Below are 18062 nucleotides of genomic sequence, written 5' to 3'. Positions count from 1 at the left end.
AAAAGGAACAGTAAGGGAGAGAAGAAAGTGAAGAGTTGTGGGTGAGATTTGGGCCAAATGTTCAAAGAACCAGAGGCTGCATGGGAGGTTGCTGTGTGTGGTCCTTACATTTTTCATCTTGAATGACTCCTCCTCTAGCCTCTCTACAGCCAGGATGTTTTCTATGGGAATGCTGCACAGAGCTCCCTCACCTGGCGGCAAAAGGAAACACAACAGATATGAGAAATGACAACAAAGGATGGACAAAGTATAATGTTGCCATGAACTGAGGGCAAGTTCTGGTGCGCCTTTTTTCAACGATTTCTAAGTTGATTTACAGACATTTATTTGTGATGGACATCAGTCTTTGCACACTGTCCATCATTAGTACGATTAATACAGACTAATTTAAGGATCGTTAATTTAGTCTCTTCTTGAGTGTGAACATCCTCAAAACCTGCTTAGAAATGTACTATGGAATTTAGAAATAGTGTACGTTTTAGCCTGAGCTTGTTTAGATGCAGCAAAAATGTATTGGCTGCTCAGTAACTTAATCTCTACCACATGTGTTGGATGTACAGAGTGTTCAGGCTAAATGTACATTCAGCAGATTCTCTCCCTCTTGCTTATTCTTAGACAAACACACACAATGACACTAACAGACGAGGAAACAATGCGGCTGTAAGAAGATCCTGAGAAACCTCTGAGGTTACCTTTCGTTCGGTGGTAGGTAAACTCGTGGTTGGTGAGGCGAAACCATCTCTTTTTGAAGTTCTTCATTCCAAACCGGTTTCTCCCTTGTGCTCTCTTTATCATAAATCTGAAGAACGGGTGAGAGAAATACCACTGAAAACCTTGACAGATGAGCTCATGTTTCACAGATTTTTTTTTAACATTTCATGATATTTTAATATCTCTGACACAATACATCAATCATACATATCTATACATGTGCAGTATGTAAATATATAAGAACATATAAATTAATTGCTATGCATAAAACAATTGGTAACCACCATTTTATTCTGGTTAAACAAATCCTGTACAGTCAGTCGTCATTTATCATTCCAGTTACATGCTCGCAGTTCCCTGAATTCATTGCTGCTGTACATGTAAAAAACCAGTACAGCACTCATAGATTTAAAAGTCTATGAGTCAAAAAACAGAAATAGGTCAGCATATTAAAGGTACCAAAGGTGCTTTTGCATATTTTTCCCCATTAGTAGTGCATAAATCATCAAAGATTTATTTATTTTTTTTGCCAAATCATCCACAAGGTTTTAGACTGGTTTCCTAACAGCCATTGGTTTCCATTTTCTTTCAATACATTATGAAAATCAACTTGCAGAAACTTGACGTAGCTAATCCATCACGCTAAGCAACTTGTTTATTTTTACATCAGGGTTATATTATCATATCATGTGGTTATCCAGTCGTAGATAGGGAATACATGTTGGTGTGTTAATCAGAAGATGAACTGATAATGAAAATAATCATTAGTTGCTGCCCAAAAAGAAATTCACATTAAACTTTTAGCAAGGATGTACATATTTGCTTAATTTTTAAAACTCTGGGTTTGATTTTCTGACAACATCCAAAAGCTGACCAATAAATCTTTAAATAAATAAACAAATACACACAAAAGTCTACTATGATGTATTAGCTACATCAAGGTTAATTTTCACTTTGTAATGAAATAAAGGAAACCAATGGCTGCCTGCAACTTGAAATTAATCTACAAAATATGTTTTTTATGCTCTGGAAATTGTTTGACAGTGATGTGAGTTATAAACTATTTGCTATTAAAACATGTAAAACCACCCATATGGTCCTTTAAAGGAGAGTGAACATCAGGATGTCTTTGTTTTAGACTTTGAGGGCCACAGAATACATGAAATATGAAGTCCCAGGGTTATAAACACCAATGTTACTCCTCTCCCACTGGAAGACTTGTACTCTTCTCACACTACTGAGCCAAGAAAGTGCTGGTTTCACATCTGCCATTAAGCCTGGAGCTGTGCTGGAAACTCTGTGTTTGGTAGTAGTATGGTCACAGTCTGGACAAAGGGTATTAAGGGTCAGGATGCGGGCAGATATGAAATCCCAGAAATGTTTGTACAGTAACCAACCCCTGCTGTCACTGTCACACCAAGCATGTCTGGCATGGCGAGGAGCAAGAAGGGCTATGAGCACTATTGACACCTCCTAGGTAAGCAGGCTTATAAGGTTAACACTTTACTTTATACCATTATAGTCACTGTGTGCATTTGTCTACTGCCACATAAATGCAGATAGATGAAAATCCACCACACAGTGTCAGACAGCGTAACAGTCGCTTAATAGGTGGCTTGTATAAAGGCCAGATACAAAGTAAAGTGCATCAGCATCTACAGTAGCGCATGATGTTGGTGGGAGAGAAAATGGCCGGCTTGGTTCGGAGGGGGTTACGGTGCACACACAGGGGGTCACGAGGTCAAAGCCTTTATATAGAGAAGCTCTTACCTGCCCTTCGTGCCTTTTGACCCCTTCCCATCAACCCTCTTTATAGTGAGTTTTACACTCCTACGCCCGGTAGCAGAAACAGAAGAGGGTGGGGATGTTGATGAGCGAGGCACTGGCACAACTACTGTCAAGTGGAAACTCTCCCTCCCTTCGCAGCCTCAGTGGCAATATCGTCAAAACAAAAGCTCATGTGTTGTCAGATGGGGCTAAATGTACAGCCTCAGGTGTATCTTCACTGAAAGTTTTTTCTCTGGAAATTAACTGGACTATGAGGGGTTACAGATGTGAAGTCAAAGTCCTGCTTCACTTCAGTGACAACTTAAAAGAACAGTTTGAAATTTTGGGAAATACACCAATTTGATTCCTGACAAAGCGTTAGATGAGAAGATTGATAGCACTCTCACGTTTGTCTATTCAGTTCATAGCTGCAGCCAACAGCTGGTTAGCTTAGCTTAGCATAAAGACTGGACACAAGGGAAACGGCTAGCCTGGCTCTGTCTGAGGGTGACAACATCCACCGACCAGCACCCGAAAAGCTCACTAATTAACATGTTGTTTATTGTTTGTTTAATCTGTACAAAAACCAAAGTGTACACCAGAAACTATTAACTTCTTGGATTCTCCACTGAAATAGTCTGAACCTCCTATATAGCTGCAAATTGTCAAAATGAGGGCAGAAGAACCACCATGTGCTCAACAATCTTCTCATCGAATTCTCCACCAGAAAGCGAGTATTTCCCAAAATGTTGAACTATTCTAGACGGTTCAACCTTAATTGTGAACTCGGCCGTCTTTAGATACCAAAAAGCCAAGACAACCAGACAAACAGTGAAGCTGCATAATTAGTAGTGTAATTACACTTCACTGTAGATAGTTCCTTACCCCTCTTTGAGCATGATTGGTGTTTCAATACTCTTCTGATCCCATTTGCCAGAGGTGGAGATCAGGTCCAGAAACTGTAGAGGAAGTAATTGATGTCATTTATCAACATATTCATTGTGGTGGTAACTTTTGCTCATTCTCATATGACACTTTGGCATCCCTCTATCCACCCCACCATTTCAAATCTTCTCAAATGTCTACACTCTTGTTCAAAAACGCATTTACCATTTATCTGAGTTTATCTTTAAACATTTGATATGCAAGACAAAAAGAATATCTGACGGTATGTCTACACAGACTTGCCAAGATTTATTGGATGTAACAAGGAAAGAAGCCAAACACTCACATTCTTCACAGCGTCTGCATATTTCTGTTCATTGAAGTAGTCATAAAATGCAGCCATGTAAGACTCTTTGAAATTGGCCTTGAAAGGAATAAAAGTATGGAAGTAAGAAAGGATGACAGAGAGAAAGATCAGCAAGGTTTGTTTTAATTCAGCTGTTTAGACTGAAACTCAAGTAAAGTCCAGTTTTATCACAGGAATGAAAATAGAAAAATGCACTTTGAGCAGACAAACTCACAGATTTTGACTTTGCAAGACTTCCCAGTGTCTGGATCGTCTTGGAGATGAGGGTCAGGGTTCGTGAGGTGGCGGGATCCTAGGGACACAGAAAGACATGAAATGTAAATCGAATCTTGAGAGATCAACTATCCCACTTGATCTCATAATAAAAGCATTTTAGTAGTAATACAACATAAAGTCTTACAGTATTTAAACAAAAAAATACTATTACCAAAGCCAAGACTGAACTTTTACACATCAGCATTAACTCAAAGCATTCATAGAAGACATCATGTGTGGGGTACTTCATAATGTTATTTATGAGGCCTTGTTGAGTGTTAAGCTGTGCTAGGGATCTTTGAGTATTGCCCATAATCTTGAGCTGAGGGATAAAAGCCTGAGGGTGTTAACACATTGCAATCAGAAAGTAAACAAGAAAGAAACTGAACATTCTCTGGTCTACTTCAACAGAGTTACGTTTATGCAGACACTGTTTACTGTCGAGCTTTTTTTATTTTTTTTATTTACATCTGTATTTTCTCTAAATCTCAATCTGTCACAGTTCCCAATTATTCGTCGATTTGAGCTATTTCAACAACTCTGCCATGAATGACATGTTGGTTGCACCTGTGATTGTTTTTAAAATCAAGCTCACCGGATGGTGCGGCCGTAGATGGAACAAGTTCGGGGAGAGGATGGCGGGAGCAAAGAAACGCAGGAAGATGAAACTGCTCACTGCTGTGTATCGGACGTCCTGGTCAACTAGAGAGCGGAGAAACACAAAACCGGGGATACATGCTTAAACTACACCCAAGATATTACATTCAAAAGCAGTCTGGAAAAAGAAAAGTGTATTTGTTCAATGTGCTGGTTGAACAAAAAATAAGTTTCATTTTTTATTCTTTTGTCCTGTTCATTGGCAACTGCACAACATTGTGTGTTAGTAAGATAAAAACAAATACTGATTTTGTGAATATGGACAATGCACAATGACTGAGTTGGCTGTTCATGTACGAAACATTTAAATCAGTCAGTAACTTGTTCCTCCTGTTACTGCAGTGCCCTGTGACAGCCACCAGGAGGCAATGCAGTATATGACTCTGGGTGCACATATGCATTACCATAATAAGTATAGGAGGTGTAGGAGGCTAAAGTGGTTTCAGGTTTTACACAAATAGCAGAGCACAAAAAGCCTTTCTGTGATCCTGAACAACAGGAAAAAAAGTGTCCTTGGACATCTTGCACATCCTGTTCTTTATTGTCTGTTTCCTGTTCCTTATTAGCAGCTTGCTTTCCTTCTTTCTTCCATCTCTTCATTTAGGAAGCGAGTTACCTTGGAAACGGGTGGCAGCAGACTCCCTCAGAGAAAAGAAGATATCACACATGACGGTGGGACAGCGGACACCAGAGGTGGTAATAACGTTGAAGATACGGTCTACATAGTGGCGAAGGTTTTCCTGAGGAGGGGAGTAGAGGTGTCACATAACACGGACAGCAACCGCACACAAACACACAAACATACGCAACATCTTCTTACCCTGTTTGTGTCCAGGTTCTCAGACTCTTTCAGTTTGACTGGGTCGATTTCACAGGGTTTGTGTTCTGTGCAGATCTGTGAGGAATTAGAGAAGCATTAAAATATCCATTGGTAATTGAATTTCCAAAATACCCTTACATGTGCCACAGAGAGAGACATGTGAGATGAATTAAATCAAGAGATAAAAAGAGTCTGGGATTAAGAGAGCCAAATACTGTGAGTAAAGAAAAAGGAATGAGAGAATTGCAATGTGATACCTCATCTATGATGGGTTTGAGTGTGACTTGAAGATAGTGCATTCCTGCTAGCTTCATGGTCTCATCAATGCACTTAGAAGTCAGCGAGTTTCCCCGGAAAATGGTGTTTGGATCCCTGCAAAAAGGGGGCGGAGTGTCTTTTTCAGAACAAATTAACTATAGCTTGTGTCTCAAAATGAGACACTGAATCCTGAGAAAATAAACAAAATGACTACATTTAATATCCAAAGTAAAATATATTACAGTGGTGGCATATATTTTAACAGTCAGATAAAAATGCAAGTAATGTTCACACATAACATTAATGTCATGTTAATTAATAACCACAGTGATACACCTGCAACTGATTTAACAGCAAAATTAATTCCAAATGCCAAATATACAACATTCGTCTGGTTTATATTGAAGAAATGTACTTTTATTACTTCTATTATTGCTAACAAAGATAAAGCTACACTATATATTTACCAAAAACACAACTAAAGATTCCCTAAATATATCAAAAGACTGAAAACAAGCTTTTTCTGCTGTGATGAATATACTTCATAGCATGTACACACAATAGACAACACTTGGAGTCTTAAGTAAAACTGTAAAAATTCATGGCAAATCTCAGTTGTGGAGCTGCTTTCTAGTGTCATTCAAAGGGAAGAGATGCTACGAAACACTCACTGTGTGCGGTTGACTTCAGCATGAGCAATGGCGCTGATGAAAGGCACGATCTTGCCGTAGTGAAGAAAGAGACGCACGAGGGGAATGGCGGCTTCTTGCTTCTCACGACACACCTCCCCCAGAATGTGAGCAGTGGACGCCGACACAGGCTGAACAGAGAGGATGAGGAGTGAACGAGTAGCATTCAAACAGTGAAAGCAGTTCAAGACACAGGAGGACTTTAAAATACAGTATGTTTGAGCAGAGCAGAGACGTGTGTGTACACATACTGTACCTCGACATTAGCAGAGTGCAGCAGTAGATCTCTGAGGGGGGTGTAATGTTCGGAGGGGAAGACATGGTCCTCAGTGTAAACGATGTTCAAACGCAGAGAGCCGAGCTCTTCTACCTTCACCGATTTTCCTCCATTCTCCCTCGGCTGGAGAAAGTACCTGGAGAAGAAACAGTGTATAAGATCTTACAGTAAGTGTCACTAATAGATTTTGACAATGTGTGACAGATGTCTCAACATTTTTAGACTGATTGGCCTAAAATGGTGCTAAAACATTTGTTTCATTGTAAAATTCCACCCTTCCATGGTGGAAGAAGTATTCAAATCCTTTACTTAAGTAAAAGCACTAATATTATAACATAGATAAAGCAGATGCTATGTGTAAGCAGCATTGCACTGTGGAGCAAATTCAAACTACTTTAGATACAGTAAACTAGTTTAAACCAGTGGTTCCCAAACTGGAGGTTGGGCCCTTCCAAAGGATCACAGGATAAATCAGAGGTGTCGTGAGATGATGGTTAGGTGAGAAAAACACAAGTATACAAAATACAGAAAGTGCACATTCTGATACAAATTTTTTTTTTGATCGATTCATCTCTGACGTTTCTCTGATCTCTTTTCTTGGTGAAATATTGAATAATTTGACCCTTCCGGGCCTCCAGCAACTATTGAAATGAAAAACCATGTGAGAAGTTTAGAGGTGAAATTTCTCTTTGGTGAAACTGCAAACAACTGACAAAAGAAGCCTGACATGGAAACTACTACTACACACTAATGTTTTTGTGAGGGGTCACAAGCCAAAAAGGCAGGAAATCACTGGTTTAATCTTTAACCACGTGTTGTATTATATAAGCTTGTCATATTTTTCTTTATGTAAAAAGTAACTAGTCACTTCAGATGTTGTTTAAAAGTAATGGAGTTAAAAGTAAAAATATTTCCATCTGACGTGTAGTGAAATAGAAAGTTTCAGAGAACAGAAAAACTCAAGCAGTTAGAAGTATCTCAAATTTGTGCTTAAGTACAGCACTTGAGAAAATGTACTTTCCGCCACTGAAAAGGAGATGAGGTGATTTGTTAGTCATATTCCTCTCACCATGCGTCGTGGACCCCAGCCTGACCCAGAACTCGCAGAGGAACTCGCACACCTCCCAGGAACTCATCCCCAAACTTCAGGTTGCTGGCGTTCCACAGATCCACCCTGTACACAAACCACAGGGAAATAGTTCAAACATTGGAGAAGCGACAGCAAGTTCAGCGATGATCCTGACACAGTCTTCACAGCCCCTTAAGACAGCTACTGGCTTACCTCAGCGCCAGTTTGTCAACATCCTCTTCTTCAACATCAAACTGCCGCTTTGTGTAACTTAATGGCCGTGTCACCTAGAGATGGAGACAGAGTAAACATTTAGCACAAGCCATGAAGAAGTCAAACACACCCCGAAAAAGGGGCTGAGATGAGATGGTTAAATGAGTGTGTATGAATGAATGAATGAATATGTTCCCTTAGGCTCTAAGAAATTATAATGGGCATTTTTCAACATTTTATAGATAAAAAAATCTATTGAGAAAATAATTTGCAGATTAATAAATGGTAAAAAAACAATTGTAAGTTCTGTAAGTTGTGAGTTTTCCTTATCTGATTTGATCATCTACAGATTGTAAAACCCCATGAGGCAAATTTGTAACTGGTGATTCTGAGCTGTATGAATAAATTGACTTGACATGCCAAAGCATGAGATACCCATTTGTATTGTGGAAAACCTGATTTTCTTAAATTGCGAATTATTTTGTTGAAATTAGTAGCTGATTTGTTTTTAATTAGGCTGAAATGAGCCTTGACCCAAACCAAACTCTGGGAACTGTTACAGATCAGAACGTGGCAGGGTCCACGTAGGTTTTGGAGCAATAAGAAACTAAAATTCTAAACAATTAAATGGACAACCACATGACAGAAACATGATAAATGGCCTGTGTTTGCGTGTGGACGTGGAGCTAAGTGTGCCAAACAGAGAGGGGGGGGGCTGCAGGCAGAAAGCACCACAGGGTATGTACAGGCCTGTTCATGTGGTGGTTGGGAATAAATGAGACGATCTTGTCGGACAGAAATCAATGGGCCAGATTGTTTGGTGGTTTGTCCGAATCAATCATACTCTTGTCCTGCTGTGTTCTGGAGGCCAGAGGGAGGAGCGAAACAAAAATGTCAGAGCAGTGCTGCTGGTGAGTGAGGGTTAACGGGGGCAGTGTGAAAGGGATGTTTTGTGTGTGTGTAATCTCTATAAATATAAACTGATGAATATAAAGAAATATAAATGGTGACATGTTTTTACATACTGCAAACTTTTGTTTTCGGTTGTTTTCTCATTTTTACTGTGAATGGGTTAGTGTACAAAAATAAAGATAAAGATAAAAGCAATGAAAAACAAAATTTTACAGTGCAGGAACCTGTGTTAAATTTGGGTTTTTAACTAGCTGGTTGCTTAAGATTTTAGTGATCTGATGCTAACTCCACCATGCTGCTAACAGGCTTGTGTCTATAACTTGTGTAGTGCGGCGTGTGATAATGATAATGCTGAGAAGGAGTCTGATTTGGCAAAATAAGTGAAAACACCTGCAACCATTTCACATTGCACTAAAAACTTCAGTAACGTAGCCAGAAGTATGTAGACACCACTTCCCACATATTTTTGTAGACTTGTGGTCTGGGGCTGTTATTTATGGTTTGGGCTCAGCCTTTTAGTTCCAATTAAGAGCACTCTTCACACTACAGAGGAACGATGTTTGTAGATTGTTCTGAGAAGGGCTCTTTGGTGTTTTAACATGACAATTCCACTGTGCACAAAGAAATGTTTTACCCAGTTTGGTGTGGCTGTATCCCTACACACCTGTATCCCTGTAGCCAGGTTCCAAAATCCTGTGGAAAGCCCTCCCAAAAGATGTAACAGCAGCATGTAAATGCCCATAGTTTTTAATGAGATGTGCAACATTGATATATGGATGAATTGTTCAGGTGTCCACATACTTTTGGCAATGTTGTATGTTTATGAACCCTGACTATCTCTATGGCTTTGACTGAACATGAAAACACAGCTTCACATATGTACACAGGTCAATGCTAAACTAAACAAATAAAATACAAGAAATCTTTACCTCAAAATAGAAAACCTCCTCAAACTGTGGATTGTTGGTTTTCCTCTTCACCTTGGTCTTTTTGGCATCTGACCTGTGGAGGACGAAAGGCAAAATCACATTTATTAAAAGCTAAACATGATGAAACAAAGCTGTGGATGGGGACTGGTGAGATCCTGACCTTGAAGGTCCTAGTAAGGACACAGCAGCGTAGGGATCACATTGGCCGTTGACGATTGGAAGACCTTGGCACTCCAGCACTCTGCAGAAACACACAAAAGCCAGACATTAATGAATAAGCACACTAGTGTACAAGCATGGACTTGCACACACACACACACACACACACACACACACACACACACACACACACACACACACACACACACACACACACACACACACACCTGTAACACATTAACAGGGTACTAATTTTAATGCACCATTAGCACTGTGTGATCTCATCCAGCGCTCTCCTCTGATGGCCTCGTCCTATCACCCAGATGTCAGGGAGCAGAGCAGTAAAAGTTGAGCGGTGAAAAAATTTCAATCAATGTAGAGAATCACTATAGTAAGTTAAGAAGAGCTGGGGATAAAAAAAAATCTCCAAATGCAAAATGCCAGGAGCCGCACAAAACAATCCTTATATCCTCCCACGGGACTCCTAAAGCTCTGTTAAGCTCTATTATCATCACTTAATCAAATGACTAATGTGAAAGGGTCACATGTACTGTCAAGACCACTGGGAACTGACACACAATCCTACACCTCTGCAAAGCTTTTAGTCTCATCGGCCCACACAGGCAGCAAGAGTCTCACTGCTCTCATCAACACTCCTAAACAGTATAAAATGACAGGAAGGTATTTCCAGTAAACAACAAGATACAGTGTGTTGAGTCCGTGGAAGCTGCCCAGCATGAGATAATGGATAATTAAGTTGAGCATCTATCAGCTGATAAGAGATAGATATTTTTCTCTGGAGTTGGTGGAGACCAAAGAATGCAAAGATCAGGACCAATATTCTCCTCCCTGTTACTGAACATAGAAAGAAAGAACTCTACAAGATAATGTGACCTGATAGTTTGCAACAGTATTCGACAGTCATGATTCTGTGAGTTTGTTTTGGAGAGTTTCTGCCTCCCAATGGTAAAAACAAGGTTAATGGTGCTTTTCTTCACTGCACTGATGATCAATCAAGTCAAATCTTATCACACTTTTAGAAGGATGTACACACGGAGCCATACTCCCTTGCCACACAAAACTTAGTTTATCGGGCATTACATTGTACTCATTCACTGTCAAAACCATCTTTAATAAATGCTTACAACAACTAAAGGCTAAAAACATAATCTGAAACTCTGTCCAAGTAAGGAATACAGATGTAATTAATTGAAAACACAAATCTAGCGAGTTCAAAAACATTTAGAACCCATAAATATCCCCACAGCTGGTGGAAAAACGCCCAGTTACTTTGATTTGGAAAAACAAATCTATGAAGCTGTGAAAATAGCTATCTAAATTAGAATGAATCTATCTATGAATCTCTGTCTGTCTGTCTGTCCGTTCGTTCATCCATCCCTCCCTCCCTACCTCCCTGCCTCCCTCCCTAACCCTGTTGTCCGATGACATCATGCTGTAAGGGGATTAGCACCAAAACAGGACCAGGACAGGACACCCAGCGGGACGAATCACTTCCTGTGTGTCACGGTGATGCACCACTAGTCACACTGCATGATGAATTACACAGCAAATCGCAGTGCTGCCCACAGCTGAACTGACACACATGCAACAGCTTGCACCATCCTGCTGACACACACACACAGACAGACACACGCACATACATACACAAGTTTGTGGAGGTATCCTTGTTAGGACACTACATTGACTTCTATTCTTTGTGGACCGCCTAACCCTAACCCTAACCTTAACCTAACCTCAATTCACACCTTACCCCTGACCGTAACCAGGACCTAAGACATGATGGTTTGCCTCGCTAAGACCCGGCTTTGGTCCTCCATGAGGACTACTGGTTCAGACAAGGTAGATATTTATACCGGAAGAGGTCTCAAAGAGGTAACAAAAACGCATACACGCACAAACACACGCACGCACACACAGGTTCCTAATAAGGAATAAGGAGTGGGCTGGGTTAAGCATCACTAATGCCAGAGCGCTTCCTGTCCGGTAAGCTTGTTTATATAACCCCTGCTTGGCCTACTATCCAGCCCTCTCTCTCTCCCTCTCCCCCATGGCTGCTGTGAGCTCTGACATGCCAGACAGTGGTGGTGAGAAGCAGACCTATTTGTTTTAGTCAGCATTAGTCATATTAGGTTAATGTGCTTCTTTTCTGCACCCACATATCCTGTCAATAACAATTCCACTCAAATAAGTGGGAAATGAGTTACATCATTACCCTCCCCATCCCCAAAAACATTAAGAAACACCAGACACAAAAAGCGGATGTGATTACGAGTCAGTGACGGGTACACTATTCCAAATAAGTGAAATGAGATATTCTGTTAAATGAGAACACGAACTACACTGCCTCCCAGAAGTAAAGAATGTGTTTTGTTATGAGAGGCTTCTTTTCCTCAGATGTCTTTCATGGTATTACACAACCAACTGCATTTCTGTGGTTTTGTAATGGATATTTTACTTAATATCACACTGTGAAAATACTCCATTAAAAGTTAAAGATTATATATTATATTCAAAATATTACTCATTTTTTACACATCACAGACTGTTTGCGGGTCTTTGGAGTTAATACATATGCGAAGAAGCTGTATAAAACCCTTTGTGGCTCCAGAGGAAACCTCGAGTGATGTCACTTGAGTCAGCGTTGGGGAGTGTGGAGATAGAATGAAGTGAACTTACCGAACCTCTGTACCCTGCCCTCCATCTCTGCTTGAGGTCAGTGGCTCAAAGCTACACTGGCTACTACTAAGCTGTTGAACCTCCAATTGAACTGTCATTGGTTGATTTATGGAATAAAAAAAAAACCTCTGGTTCTGCTGCACTGATTTTGATCCTTTTTTTCTCATGTCAATCATGAGTCTGATAGTGTTATAGAAGTGCAATGCTAGAGCAGTGGAGTACTCTTTAAAGTAAAACTTGAAAAAATGTACTTTAAGTATTGAAAGTAAAAGTACTTTCTATGCAAGTAATGGTGTGTAATACTGTGTAATATTATTATATAAAGTTTGATTATTATTACTAATGTATTAATGTATGAGTAGTATTTTACCATTACAGTTGGGAGTAGTGCTATTTTTAACTTCATGTACTGTTGAGTAGATAAAACTTTTTTGTATAATTTTCTGAATAATTTATGTAAATGCTGTCAAACTGCCGTGAGAAGAAAACGGTCTCCAGGTGAATGTAAAGAATGATTTCCAAGTTCCCACGCTGCACAGACGTGTTCCAGCACAAATGTAGTCCGAGGTTGTACGAGATGTGTAAGATATTGAACACACTGTGCACACATTACTTAACTCTGACTGAAACGCGTTTACTCAAGACTTGTATAAACCTGAAAATAAACGTAAGCATGTAGTGGTGTGCAGTGTGTTCTTTCAGTTGGTTAGATTAATCTGAAGAGCTGAATGGACACAGTTCGTCACTTTCTCTCTCATACACGTGTCTTTCTAGAGAAATCTGACAAGATGACCTCCTGCTCTGCACTCTAAGCTTCTTATCCACTATGCGCTCTGGGAACGGAGCCACGCTGGCTCATCACCAGACTTTACTGCTGCATGTTACAGAAGAAGAGCTGGAGAGCAAACACACACACACACACACACACACACACACACACACACACACACACACACACATGCACAAGATAATCCATCCATAAGCATATCATTGATCCCCTGCAAACACTAACGCGTCACAAGCTTGTACATTCACATTTTACACACATAACAACACCCTCACACACACAAAAAGAAACAATACTATAAATTTACAAAAACAACTCCACACCTCTGAGGACTTTTAAGGCAGCTTCTTCCTTTTAAACACATCTCATGGCCTTCAACATAGAGTAGAGCTCATAATAAGCAATGAGGTTTTTGATCATTACTTATTATTCTTCTTTGTTTTGTGAGTTAATGTGAAAATGTGAAGTATCAGTTTAAATGTGCATGTTTTTGTAAACAGTAAGAGAATTGCCATTTGTAATGACAGGATGTGGTAAAGAAATTCTTCTTCTATTTTCTTTTCTTTAAAACATAGTGAATGGTATTGTCTTGTACAAATAAAATAATGTGTGTGAAATATAGTACTGTGAGTGAGTGAGTGAGTGTGAGTGTGTGTGTGTGTGTGTGTGTGTGCGCGTGTGCAGCCTCACCGTGTGGCTAGTTTATGGCTGATGACTCCACTGTCTGTGATGACTTCACTCAGACGCAGCTCCAGGTGTACTTTTCCCTGCATAAGACACACACACACACACACACACACACACACACACACACACACACACACACACACACACACACACACACACACACACACACACACACACACACACACATAAACAAATAGACACTATTTATGTCTCACATATTTTTCCAATGAGATTACAGAAGGTTCAAAGCTCTGCTAAACAGTACTGATGAACATTATATCCACCACACAGTCAGGTACCCAATGACAGGCAGGGTGGTCCAGTGAAAACCATGTATTTCATGTATTTGTTTAGTGTGTATGTAAATGAGAGTTGAATCTGATAACAATGTGCAACCTGATCCAATCTAAAATGTCAGCTTTTCAAACTTGCTTTAGGCTTGGTGACAATCTAACTCGCACCACGAATAATCAAATGGGTCTCAGCTCATTAAAAAAGCATGTGATCCTTCAAGTTGTCTGAAAACATGTTATTCACCAAACTAGGAGATACATGGTTTTCATTGGACAGCACAGAGTCCGGCTGCTTGATACTAGATTTAATAGCCAGCTTATAACTCTGCAAGTGTTTCCAAATATCAAAAACACACCATACAGTATTTCGTATCATATATCTTAGGCACTATGTATACTATATAAGGTTGGAAACTGCTGACCCACAGATGTGTATGGGCCGAAAACACACAGATAAACAATAATTCTTCTTTGATAAATTCCTCTGCAAGACAACAATGCACAAACATGAAAAAGTGGCATCCCTCCACCAACAGGGAGACTGTATGAAAATAGCTGTGAACGTCATTCTGAAGTTATTTTCCCTCTGAAGTGATTGGCTTAATGACATAATGACAGTGTAGTGGTGCAGCTGTCTAGAAAAGCTCCATTAATTAGCAGCATCAGTATGCAAACTCACAGGCGTTGCTCTTTCTGGCCGATTCAAACAGAGGGAACAAACACAAGCACTTACACATGTGCGCACAGGTCAAACAATGCGTCCTCTATTGAAAAGAGAAGAGAGACACTCTATCTTCCTACTTCATTTGATCCTTCTCCCTCGCTTTTCTCTCTTTTCTGTCATTCTCTCACACATCCTTCCTCTCCCCGGCTCCTCGGATGAATGTGTCTCTGTTTCAGATCCCTGCTCCAGGGCTACACACACCCATCTGTCTGCAGATGTTACTGTTCACTATTCACTGTGTCTCTCACTGTGTGTGTGGTACTATGTGCTGGGTGTGTGCTTTCCAATCTGTGCGTGCATGCATGTGGGTGAGTGAGAGTGCTGAATAGTGAATAGTAGAAAATATTTCACATGTATTAAATAAGCATGTAGGACAATCGCTGATTGCTGGAATACAGTTACTGGAAACAGTTTTCTCTATAGCTAAGAAAACACTGACTACTCAGATTGTCTTTAGGGTATTTTCCATTGTGCATATATGCACAATTACATTCACTGTTTACCTTGTTTATTAGTGGCTGAGAATACCCAGTGGCAGGTGTGACATGCTTGGCAGATATTACAGCTGACAAGGCAAATAAATTCACTTTTAAACACGTCTGTGAAACTTGCAGACTGTCCTCTACGTGTTGCACCGTCACAAACAGCAGACGACCGAAAACTTGTACATTTTGCTCAGCAATCAACACACTCATTTTCCAGCATTTGAGATGTCAGTGTTAACAAAGCTACTGTAAACTGTAGATAGAGCGGCATCTTATTTCAGCAACATAAACAATGTGAAAAGGTGTGCAGCTCTGACCTATCACAGCCAGCTGTCATTTATTCATGCCAAGCGAGAATATGGAAAATAAAGTGATTTTGATAAAAAGTCGTGTGTTCACTCTTTGACTGGCTGATGACAAACTGAGCTGTGATGGGGGTGAATGCATGGGTTTTTACAGTATACACACAGAGAGACCCGGGTGACTTTGACCCTGCAGGCTTGAATGTTTCAGGTGAACACATGGTGTGTTTGTTTGGGTTCTGCCCTGCTTCAAACATTAACATGAAAACACAATCTCACACATATACATCTCTGCATATATCCTGTATGCAAGGGAAGTGTCTAGTGCTGGGTATCATTTAAAACTTTTTGATGCGAGGCAATGTTCAATAACTGAATTTCAGTTCCAATCATGAAAAACATTACTTTTTTCAGTGCCTTTAACAAAAAACTGTAACCACAAGTGACAATTACAAGAAAATAGAATATGCTGAAATGTAAGGAAACATTACCTAATATTAGCCACTGGTCATATCAGACCAAGTAAACCTGTAGCACTTTCATTTTTAGGAGGAAGAATGTCAAACGTTGCATAATGTAAGTTGTCATATGAAAGTTGATATTCAAATACAGGCTGTTGACTAAAAAACTGAGTGGGGTGGAATCACTTGGAGCAATTAATAATAATGGTAAACTCAGGATAACGTACACTTCCAGTACAACAACAGAGTCAAGTCATACTCACCTCTCTGCTGCTAAGAGTTTCTTTTTTTAACAGAAATAATGTTTTAATCAATTCCACTTGTTTTTTCTTTGCCATACTCCTGATCGATGATAAATCGTCATCACTTCCTGATGTTTTTTTCACACTAAAAGCCTGCCTATACAGAGAAGGCTGCAAGATTTTGGATATGTTTAGTTTCATTCACGGTAGCTTAACATTGTTTGGGGAGAAGGTAAAGTTGAAGGCCTGACATGGTCCTGCTGTTGTGCTGATGGAATTAGCCTTATGGAAGAGTACAGAATACTGACTTTACTGGGGAAATTAAAAATAAAGATCTGTATAAGTATATAAGTATAAGTCTGTATAATATAATATATCTGTATAAGTCAAACAAATGCCTGGTTCTCTGCCAGAACTGGCGTAAATACATTTGAGAATTTAAGGTAAGCTTGTTTTAAATGTTGTCTCAACAAGAGCAGCAGTACAAAAAGAAAAAGAGAGTAAGACAATTACTAATCTCAGCAAGCACTCAACACCAGCTTTTGTTATATGGTTACTGTGGAGAGGCTAAGAAACAAAACAACTGGAGATACTAACAGAAAAGAAAAAGAAAAGATGGAGAGAGAGAGTGCTTTGTTTTTAAAATGTGTAATTGTGTGTTTTCTCTCTGTACTGACCTGCACCTCTGAGTCAGCACTGACAGGTTGAAGCTGGAACCAGGTGTCTTTGCCGTGATATTTCTGCAGGTCCTCTTTCTTCACTGCAACCTTGCCTACGCACACATTAAGACACAACAGAGACAAATGAGATGAAAACATAACTCACCTTACACATCTCAAAAAGCCTGCGTGTACAGATGCCACCAGCTACAACAAACGCTCAACAAACACCCACACACGCTCGCATGCCCGCTCATGTGCTGCAAATCCACACACTTGTCTCTTTTAAACGTAAGCACATGGTGCAGAAATACTCACAAAGTGCACTGTCATGTGGCCTGGACATGACCTTGTAATGTCTACACTGAAACTAACAAGTTACACCCACAAACACCCCCCTTTCTCACACACTCACTCACTGGAGCTATGATAGTGTTGCAGATATAAATCACACCCTGAATGATTTTTCAGTTTGTGGTTGGTGGTCACGCACACGCACATATGTAGACCTACCAATATGTAAGGGACACACCCTATAACACAGATTAAAAACATTGTCCGACACACAAACAGACACACACCACACGTATCTCAGGCCATTGAATGTCATCAGAGGAATAAATATGCTTATTTGCTTTTTTGCCTTCTTGTTAGATGAGAAGATCAGTACACTCTAATGTTTGTCTGTTTAATATGAAGCTACAGCATCCAAATAGAACAGAAACATTTGCAGAGAAATGAAGCATTAATATAAAAC

The 18062-nt window shown here is 39.8% G+C and overlaps 1 protein-coding gene across 2 annotated transcripts in view; it reads right to left on the bottom strand.

Moving 5' to 3' along the window:
* rasa3 (RAS p21 protein activator 3) overlaps positions 1–18062 on the bottom strand; it is a 37830-nt gene that overhangs the window by 4314 nt on the left and 15454 nt on the right. For both annotated transcript variants that reach the window (XM_041029681.1, XM_041029762.1), the window contains exons 4-20: positions 17324–17418; positions 14143–14219; positions 9970–10050; positions 9810–9882; positions 7969–8042; positions 7756–7860; positions 6666–6822; positions 6392–6540; positions 5720–5834; positions 5463–5537; positions 5259–5382; positions 4581–4687; positions 3945–4022; positions 3710–3787; positions 3364–3437; positions 693–799; positions 109–191 (exon numbers count right to left, since the gene is read on the bottom strand). In XM_041029681.1, the coding sequence (XP_040885615.1) occupies positions 109–191; positions 693–799; positions 3364–3437; positions 3710–3787; positions 3945–4022; positions 4581–4687; positions 5259–5382; positions 5463–5537; positions 5720–5834; positions 6392–6540; positions 6666–6822; positions 7756–7860; positions 7969–8042; positions 9810–9882; positions 9970–10050; positions 14143–14219; positions 17324–17418 (1652 nt within the window). The remainder of the gene's footprint in view (positions 1–108; positions 192–692; positions 800–3363; positions 3438–3709; positions 3788–3944; positions 4023–4580; positions 4688–5258; positions 5383–5462; positions 5538–5719; positions 5835–6391; positions 6541–6665; positions 6823–7755; positions 7861–7968; positions 8043–9809; positions 9883–9969; positions 10051–14142; positions 14220–17323; positions 17419–18062) is intronic.

Source organism: Toxotes jaculatrix, chromosome 1 (assembly GCF_017976425.1).
Source record: "Toxotes jaculatrix isolate fToxJac2 chromosome 1, fToxJac2.pri, whole genome shotgun sequence".
NCBI classification, from domain to species: domain Eukaryota; kingdom Metazoa; phylum Chordata; class Actinopteri; family Toxotidae; genus Toxotes; species Toxotes jaculatrix.
This window is presented reverse-complemented; position numbering and strand designations above follow the sequence as displayed.